The sequence below is a fragment of the Grammomys surdaster genome, unplaced genomic scaffold, assembly GCF_004785775.1.
Source record: "Grammomys surdaster isolate TR1022 unplaced genomic scaffold, NIH_TR_1.0 208, whole genome shotgun sequence".
Taxonomy (NCBI): domain Eukaryota; kingdom Metazoa; phylum Chordata; class Mammalia; order Rodentia; family Muridae; genus Grammomys; species Grammomys surdaster.
The window spans coordinates 7,564,626-7,574,291 of NW_021604653.1; the positions used below are offsets into that span (position 1 = coordinate 7,564,626).

Sequence of the window (9,666 nt, forward strand, 5' to 3'; positions counted from 1 at the left end):
TATTGACCTGCAGGCTATGCAGGAGACTGAGATCACTACACAGACAGATTAACTGCCCAGTTACTATTTGAGACTAGACGGACCTCAGCTGTGTCAACAAGGGCCCTCAGGGTTCTTGGGGACCTGAAGACACCAATGTGTCTTCCACTGGAGTTCAAAGGGCACAGTGGACTCACAGGCTGAGACTGCAGGCAGTGCTGGGGACTGAGGACTCTGTGGCATCGAGGGATAGCCTCAGAACAGCTCTGCATTGAAGGGTGCATCTGCAGTCGCTGCTCCACATTCAGGGTCTGTATGTAAGATGAGGTCATTCAACACTTTGCCCTCAGAAGCAGCTGTTCCAGAGGTGACAGGGCCTTCCTGACTGACCATCTAGCATGACAGCGATGCCATTGAGCCGGCAGGGCACCCACAGGGAGAGCTTTGTCTATTCCAGTGGTAGGCCTTGAGGGGAGGTCACAGGGCCTCTGGGAACATCCTTGGGTTGAGCATCAGAGCTATTGTGCACTTCCACTTGTACCATCAGTTGGCCACTCACGGGAACCAGCACCTGCCCTCTGCCTCAGTTTCTTCACTTCACTGAGGAGCATGACCCTGGTGGTCACCATAGCTTTGCCTACACCTGTGACTCTGGACAACTGTCCCCTCCTCTCCTACAGGTGCTCATCTGCGGTGACCAGCTGGAAGCCAAGCGCACCATCTCAGAGATGGCACGCGCCATGGGTTTCACACCCCTGGACATGGGATCCCTGGCCTCGGCGCGGGAGGTAGAAGCTATCCCCCTGCGCCTCCTTCCGTCCTGGAAGGTGCCCACCCTCCTGGCACTGGGGCTCTTTGTGTGCTTCTTTGCCTACAACTTCATCCGGGACGTTCTACAGCCATACATTCGGAAAGATGAGAACAAGTTCTACAAGATGCCCTTGTCCGTGGTCAACACCACACTACCCTGTGTGGCTTACGTGATGCTGTCCCTGGTGTACCTGCCTGGTGTGCTGGCAGCTGCCCTTCAGCTGAGGAGGGGGACCAAGTACCAGCGCTTCCCAGACTGGCTGGACCACTGGCTACAGCATCGCAAGCAGATCGGGCTGCTCAGCTTCTTCTTCGCGATGCTGCACGCTCTCTACAGCTTCTGCCTGCCGCTGCGCCGCTCCCACCGCTACGATCTGGTCAATCTGGCTGTGAAGCAGGTATAACCCAGCGCTTTCCCTGAGAGCTGGCTGGGTACCAGTGTATCTGTCCTTACTCATACTTAAACAAGGCAAGGCCAAGGGAGAGCAGGTACTTAGAAGTTCTTGAGCACTGAGGAGAAAGACATAGCAGGGAGAGAGGTGCCAATCAATGTATGTGTGTATGTGTGTGCAGGTACATGTGTGTGTGCATGTGTGTGCATGTTTCTGTCTGCCTGTGTGAGTATGCACCAGCTATGGAGCACTTGTAGACTTTAGAGTTGGTCCTTACCTTGTTTGAAGCAGGGTCCATTCTCATTGGCCTTTCTGTACCCTACGCTCGCTGTCCCCCAAGCTTCTGGACACTCACCCGTCTCTTACCCCTTCTCTCCGTGAGTGCTGGGATTGCAGATGTGCACTACGGCACACAGCATTATGTGGGCTCTGGAGTGGGATGTCACGCCTTGCACAATAAGTGAATTACCCATCCACACCCATCGCCATCGCCCAACCACATCATTGTTTTTCAAAACAGCCTCTCAGTGTCCTGGAACTCACCACATAGGCTAGGCTGCCTGGACAGTGGGCTGTGGCTGTCCACCTGTCTCTACCTGTCTCCTGAGCACTGGGATTACAGATATCACACCACCATGCCCAGCTTTTAAAACCTGGCTTCCAAGGGACTGAATCAGATCCTCACGCTTGCCTGACATGCACTTTACGGACTGAGCCATCTCCCAGCCTTGGGTACATTCCAAAGGTGGCAAAAAAGGCTTTGCTGCTTGGGTGGCGTATGATCAGAGGCGAACTAGATGAAATGGAGGCAGGGAACGGTTCAGATTTGAGGGGCAAGGATCTGTCTGATGCTTTGACTGGCCACTGGCTGGTAGATTCCAGACAGACAAGAGGGGTCAAAGGCAGACACTGGAGACCCCAAAGGAGGTAAAGGTAGTTCATGCGATCCTCCACGCATGGCGGTGGGGGCATGGAGTACGATGAGAGAGGCTGTGACAGGAATATGGGATCCTATTTTAAGGTCAAGCACACAGAATTGCTGAAGGAACGGATGTGGTTTCTGGGTTGGGGGTTTTAAAGGTGGGTCTGGGTTTGAGTCTGAGCCCCCAGAAGATGGAGCTGTCACCTGCTGAGAGGGGGCAAGGGCAAGGAACTGGTTTTGGTTTATGAGATTTTTGTTGGCTTGCTTATTTGTTTTCTGTGCATGTGAATAGGTTAGAAGACAACGTCAAGTGCCATCTCTCGGTGCTGTCCATTTTTCATGAGAGACACTGTCTCTCCTTGGCCTAGAATGTCACCATGCAGGCTAGACTAGGTAGCCAGCAAGCTCTAGGCATCCACCTGTCTCTATCTCCCATCTTTGCATCCCCAGGATTAAAACTCTGTGCGCATGTGTGTGTTTGTACGTGTGTGTACATGCAAATGTGTCTCTGTGTGTGTGACCTCACGCTTTTGTGGCAAACACTTTACCCACTGACCCATCTCCCCAACCTATGCTCAGCTTATTTTCATGGATTCATGTTTCCAAGGCAGGCACTTTACCATCTAAGATAACACCTCAGCTCTCATCTTTAACTGAGATGTGGTCTTATTTACTCATTTAAGAAAGCCATATGGCACTCTGTTGCCCACTGGGATCTTAGACAGTGGAGGTCTTTGAGCCAAGAGAGTAGCAATGGTGGCATCAGCAGGCAGTGGTGCACACAGAAGCAGTCTAACATCTTACCTTGTTTCCAGCTCAGTTCTCTACTCTCAGCTCCAAGCTGGACTATACATGCCTCTGCTTTTCTTTTTCTATGTCACTCTTGGGTCCCAGGTTGCTGGCTGCATCTTTCCCACATAGGACATCAATTGCCCAGCAGGGTTTAACCCAGTGCTAACAAATCACACCTCACCCACCCTCCTTCTAGCTCCAGAAGCTGCTCGGGGTACAGGGGCCCCATGAGGCAAGGCTCCTCCCTGACATGCTCACTGAGGGACACAGAGGACATGGGAGTGAGGCCACACTGCTGCTGGACCACAGGCCTCAACCCCTGCCCACCTCAGGCTCCTGCTTCCCTGCCGGTGGCTTCTCCAAGGCTTCCATCTTCTCTCCCACAGGCACCTGGCATGGTCTCTGTGGGCTCCGGTTTTGCTCGGAGAGGAAGCGCCAGATACAGGCAGAGGAGCGAGGTCCTGGCTGGAGCTGAGACAGGGAAAAATAATAGTCACAAGTTCTTCCAAAGGAGCTTGCTGTGCTCCAGGCACACTAGAAGAGAACTGTACAAAGACGTGGTGGTGGATTCCTCTGTCCCCTTCCCCATACATTCCTTAAGGCAAGTGCTATACTGTACTGATCCTTACAGAATGAGAAAAACAAAGGCCCCGAGAGGTTGTGTTAGTAGACTGAAGACACACAGCAGTGTTGAGAACTAGAACTGGCCATTCTATACCAGAGCCATGCTGGTGCCCATATTACTTTCTACAGAAAAGCAAACCAAATTAACAGCTAAGTCAATGATCTTAGGATTTGATTGATTGTTTCATTCATTCATTCATTCACCAGGCACTTGCTCTATAAGGTGCTGTTACCACAGGTATGAGTAAAAAAGGCTTCAGCTGGTATGCAGTGGCACAGAGGCCTGAAGGCCAGAGCCTCAGACTCATCATCCATCACTGATTAGAACCTAGACTGAGCTGGGAGAGGGAAGGGACGTGACTCAGCCAGGAGAGTGCTTGCATATGTATGAAGCCCTGCTTTGAATCCCAGCACCACATAAACTGGGGGTGGTGGTGAATGCTTGTAAGAGCAATACTCGGGAGGTGGAGGCGGGAGGATCAGAAGTCGAAGGCTATCCTTGGCTACTTACTGAGTTGAAGACCAGCCTGAGCTACATTGACCCTGTCTCAAAAACAAAATAATGAAATACTGTAACTAATCAATACAAATAGAGCAATCAATACAAGTGTCAAGTTCTTTTGTCTTGGGGTCCCGATATGTAAGTCTTCATCTTTTTTAGTGTTAATGGTTTTGCTGGTTTGTGCTGCTGCTACTGCTACTGCTGCTGCTGCTGTCATTGTTTTGTTGTTTTATCATGCTAGGGATAAAACCCAGGATCTCCCATAAGCTAAACAAGTACTTTTCCACTGAGTTACATCCTCAACCTCTTTCTGCTTTGTTTTGGTATTCTTTTTAAAATATTGAGACAGGGTTTCACTAAGTTGCTTGGGAGTATCCTTGAGCTCACTCTGAAGCCCAGAAGTTGTAATCCCACAGCCTCTGCTTCCTAAGGTAGTTGAGCTTACAGACCTCCACCATCAAGTCCAGGTTGATATTTTCTTCTAAAACAGGGGGAGCTCTCTTGGTGTGGGGACCCTGTACTACTGAATGGGCTTCAGACACAGTGTCCTGCTTTGGAGATGGTGGAGCAGGGGCTAGAGCCCTGGATGTTCAGCCATGTTGGCAGGTGTTTAGGTAGAGCTGAAGAAGAAAAGGCCCACACACTGCCCCCAGCCCCAACTGCCTAGTTTCCTTTCTCTGTGTGTATGTGCATGCTCACCTGTGTGCAGGTACACATGCATATGTATGTACATGACTGTGTGTACCTGCACATGTGGAGACAGAGGACAGCCTAGGTTGATGTTTTAGTTTGGATTTTATTGCTCTGAAAAGACACCATGACCAAGGTAACTTTTATAAAGGACAATGTTTAATTGAGACTGGCTTAAAGTTTCAGAGGTTCGGTCCATTATCATCATGGTGAGAAGCGTGGCAGCAGGCAGGCAGACATGGTGGAGCTGAGAGTTCCACATGGTGGCTTGATATGAAGACAGCCAGGAGAAGACTGTCTTCACAGAAGGCAGAGCTTGAGCACTAGGGGCTTTCCAAGCCCACTCCCAGTGATGAACTTCCTCTAACAAGGCCACACCCATTCCAACAAGGGCATACCTTCTAATAATGCCACCTCCCATGGGCCAAGTGAATTCAAACCACCACAGTTGTCGACCCTGAGGCACTCTCCAACTTGGTTTTTGTTCTTGCTGTTTAGGGGACTTTTTGTTTGTTTTGGTTTTTGAGACAAGGTCTCTCACTTGCCTGGAACTTGCTAAGGTGGGTTAAGCTGTCTGATTGAGGCTGCCACTTGTCTCTGCTTTCCCAGTGCTGGGGTTACAAGCATGTGTCATGTCCAGATTTTTTTTTTTTTTTTTACATAGGTTCAAGTGATCCAACCCAGGTCTTTGTCCCATTGACTGAGTCCCCACTCCTCCCTCTTAATTTATACCATTCTCCAAATTCTCTGCCTGGCCCAGACCCTCCTTAGTTATATTAATCCAGTGCTGCCTTCATGGCCCAGATGGCCCAGATAAATTTATTTCACCCTTACAGAATATGATCTGTCCCCTAGAGGGGCTTCAGCTGTTTTGCCAAATTCTCAAAGGGAGACCCAGGCTGATGGAGCATGTCTGAGTCGACTCTCATAGCAAGACTGGGGTTTAGCATGCCAAGCCTGGTAGTGATGGGCTGATTCAACCTGGATATGTTTAGGCAGGTGGGCCACTGATCAGCTGCACCATTGGGTCCCAGGCCTGGACACTGTTAGGGAATGTTATATCCAGTCCCTGAAGCCTTACCTGCAGGAGGCAGTCACCCTCGTCTGCTGTTGGCCACCTTGGACAGTGCCTCCCTGTGGCCACTGCTCACACTGGCTGCTGCAGGGCCTTGTGGGAATAGAGAGCACATTAACATTAACATGGGCACAGAAAACCTCTCCAAGATTTCCTTGAATCCCAAGACAGTGCAAACTGGAAGGCCTTCAAGACCATGTGTACTGACAGCATCATTACTATCTCTAACTGCCGTTGGCATGGCTTTCTGACTTGCCTGTGTGCTTCATAGAGATACACTTCCAAATGAGTCAGAAGTCAAGGTAAAAGCAACATTTGACGCACAGGCAGCTTTCCCTGTCTTCCTCATTCCAAAGCTAGCCAGTGTGGGACCACCAGAAAAAGATAACACTTAGCTGATTGTGGACCCAGAGAGAGTCAGGGACTTTGCCTTGCAAGCATGAGAATCTGAGTTCGATCAATCACAAGAAGCCATTATAAGAAAGCTTGGAGTGACGACATCTGCCAGTCCTCAGTGCTGGGGAGGCAGCAGAGACAGCCAGATCCCTGTGTTCTCTGACCAGCAGCTTGGCCTACTTGCCAAGTTCCATATTCAGTAACACTCAGACCCCCAGGCGTGTTCCCTGCTCTTCCCTGCTCATCACTGCAGGGGGGAGGGAGCACCAGTTTTGCAAGCCACTGTTGACTACACTGTAGTTATACAAAGCCGGACTTATGATATTAACCACCTGAGCTCAGCGAGCAGATGAGTAATGAGTGAACAGCAGACCATGTGGAGGACTTGCTTAGCCACCATCACCAGCCATGAGTCAGTCTTGTCTGGGGGCTGCTACAGCAAGGACCTGTGCCCTCTGCAAGGTCAGGTCAGTCCCTCCCCACTAGCAAACACTGCTCTGGCTGATTTTACCACATCGTGATTACCAGCAAAATCGCAGCTTGTTTGGCTCTGTCAATAAAGAAACTCAGGTCTAGAGATGGTGTTTCTAAGTCCCACATGGCTAGCAGCCAGGCAAGAAGCAGGTCTCCTAGCTCTTGGTCCTTTCTTGGCTTTCAGATACCAATATGAAGAAGCCTGCCTAAAATAATACAGAGTGGGGAGCAGGGGGAGTGGAGGTCGGGTGGGGAATCTGGGGTGACACTCAGTTGGTAAAGCGCTTGCTTAGCATGCTCAAAGCCCGGGGTTCCATCCAGCACCACCTACAGCCTGGCAGTGTGGTGCAAGCTTGAGGTCATGGCACTTACTTGGAAAGTAGAGGCAGGAGGATCAGAGTTCAAGGTCATCCTTGGCTACATTGTGACTTGGAGGTCAGCCTGAGCTACATGAGACCCTGTCTCGAAAAAACAAAAAACAAATAATAAAAAAACAAGAAGCCAGGCCATCAGTTTACACTCTACAGGGAGATCGGCCATAGATGGCATTTTCTTGGTTTCTTTAGTTTCTGAGCTTTACAGCCATCTTTGCTTAGCCCCTGGATTCATTTTTAATATTTTATGCCAGTAACGGGCTTATGTGAGTTTTGTTTTCTTTCCCCCTGCTGAAGTAGTCACACACACACACACACACACACACACACACACACACACACACCTGACTCACTGACTCACTCTGTTGGGAGAGGCAGAGAACATCCTGCTCAGTCCTCTGTTCTCGGGGGAGGCTTGATTGTTTTTCTGATGGCAGATTAAAGCAAGAACACTCAGGGCTGAGATGGGACATGACGACGGTCCTAATGGAAGGACTTGATCTGAATTCTTCCCCATGCAGGCGCTGGGTCAGGGGGTGTCAGTGAGTGAGGAGGTAGACCTTGGGGGTTGGTAGAGCATCCCTGATGTACCCATGCCCCTGCAGCTCAGTGGGAGACACGAACTTCATGACACATGTTCTCATTCTTTGCAGCTCAGGGTTCAGCACACAGTAGGGACTTCCTAAGTACTCACTGAACTAACTGGCAAAGGGATGTCAGCCTGTCACCTGGCAACAGTCGAGCCATCGCTATGTGTCTCAGAAGGATACGTGAGGAGGAGGTCTGAGGGTTTTGAGTTTGGAGAGGGGAAGGAATGTTGTTATCACTGTGTGTCCTGAGTGCAAGCCAGCAACGATGCAGGTTGAAACAGGCTGGGATGGGAGGCAGCTGACAGATCTGTGGGTCCATAGACTGAGGGGATGCAGCCCTGGACAGTACCTTTCCACTATCCTGCACTGTGGGTGCTGGGAACCAATGTGGTACAACCATGCTTAGGGAACATATATTTCTTTGGTTGGTGGGGGTTGAGATATGAGTCTGAGTCTCAATGTGTAGCCCAGACTAGGTTTGAACTGACGATCTTCCTGACTCAGCTTCCCAAGTGCTGGGATTATAGGCACGCACCACCAGGCCTGGCTGAGGGTCTGTATATCCCGTCAGTCTCTCTGAGCTCTTACTCCCTAGCTGAGGTGACCCTTATGGTTGGCCAGCAGCCAGGAAGGGAGCCATGACTTGAGGAAGCAACTCATCCTTTGTCCTGTGTCCTTGATCCCTACAGTGAGTGCATAGTGCTCTCTGTCTTAAGGAGTGTTCAAGAGACTAATAACTTTTAAAAGATTAATTAATTAATTAGAGATAGGGTTTCTCTGTCCTGGCTATCTTGAAACTCATTCTGTAGACCAGACTGGCGTCAAATTCACCTAAATCCACCTGCCTCTGCCTTCCAAGTGCTGGGATTAAAGGCCTGCACTGCCACCACCCTGCTTATAGATTTACATGTATTTACGTGTGTATGTCTGTGTATGAGTATGTACACATGAGTGCAAGTGCTCTCGAAGGCCAAAAGAGGGGGTCAGAGCCACTGGAGTGGGAGTTATAGGTGGTAGCGAACTGCCTGACTTGGGTGCTGAGATCTGAACCTGGATCCCCTGTCACAGCAGCAGATGCTTGTAACTGCTGAGCCATCTCTGCAGCCACAGTTAATGGCTTTCGTGTGCCTGGCACGTGTTAGCCGTCCAGCAGAGCATGGACATAACTGTGGCTCTCTTGTCCTTTGGTGTTTAGTCACATGTGTTCTAGGGTACATCCTTGGCTACAATGGTCATGGTTTTCCTCTTGACAGGTCCTGGCCAACAAGAGCCGCCTCTGGGTTGAGGAAGAAGTCTGGCGAATGGAGATATATCTGTCCCTGGGTGTGCTGGCCCTGGGCATGCTATCACTGCTGGCGGTCACCTCACTCCCGTCCATTGCCAACTCCCTCAACTGGAAGGAGTTCAGCTTCGTTCAGGTAAAGCAGATCCCCTGAAAACCACTGCGGCTGGCCCTGGTCCACCCTGGCTTTATGTTCTATGAAATTGTTCAGCTTGGATCCCGGTCATAGGTAGGGTGCTCAGTCAGGTGCTGAGAACTCCCCACCTTGCAGGGTCTCTCAGCCTCCTGATCCTGCTACCACTTGATCAAGACAAGTTAATCTTTCTGACCCTGGGAAGTCTGTCACATGGAGGCTCTGACAAGAATGGAGGACACAGTGCTTCCATACAGAGTCATTGCAGGATCCTGGTGTACATGGGAGGCAATGAACAGTGACTTAGCTTAGAAACCCTGCCAGCACACACTCTCAGCTCAACTTGTGCTCTGTCCCCATGTGGGGCAGATGGGAGCTACGTGTGAGGCTTGCTGTATGACGGGATCAACCAGTGTTTCCTAAATGGTGCTGTTTCTTGGAAAAATCCAGAGGAGAAAAAAAAAAAGAATAAGGACTGGGGTGTCACTTACAGGTAGAGTTTTTGCCAACTGTGTGCAAGGCTCATGCTTCAATCTCTGCGTTAGACAGACAGACAGACAGACTAGATGATTCATAGATAGATAGATAGATAGATAGATAGATAGATAGATAGATAGATAGATAGATAGAT

General features: G+C 50.0%; 1 protein-coding gene across 2 annotated transcripts in view; it reads left to right on the plus strand.

Annotated features, from left to right (window-relative positions):
* Steap3 (STEAP3 metalloreductase) overlaps window positions 1-9,666 on the plus strand; it is a 41,248-nt gene that overhangs the window by 24,497 nt on the left and 7,085 nt on the right. For both annotated transcript variants that reach the window (XM_028771517.1, XM_028771516.1), the window contains exons 3-4: window positions 660-1,187; window positions 8,874-9,038. In XM_028771517.1, the coding sequence (XP_028627350.1) occupies window positions 660-1,187; window positions 8,874-9,038 (693 nt within the window). The remainder of the gene's footprint in view (window positions 1-659; window positions 1,188-8,873; window positions 9,039-9,666) is intronic.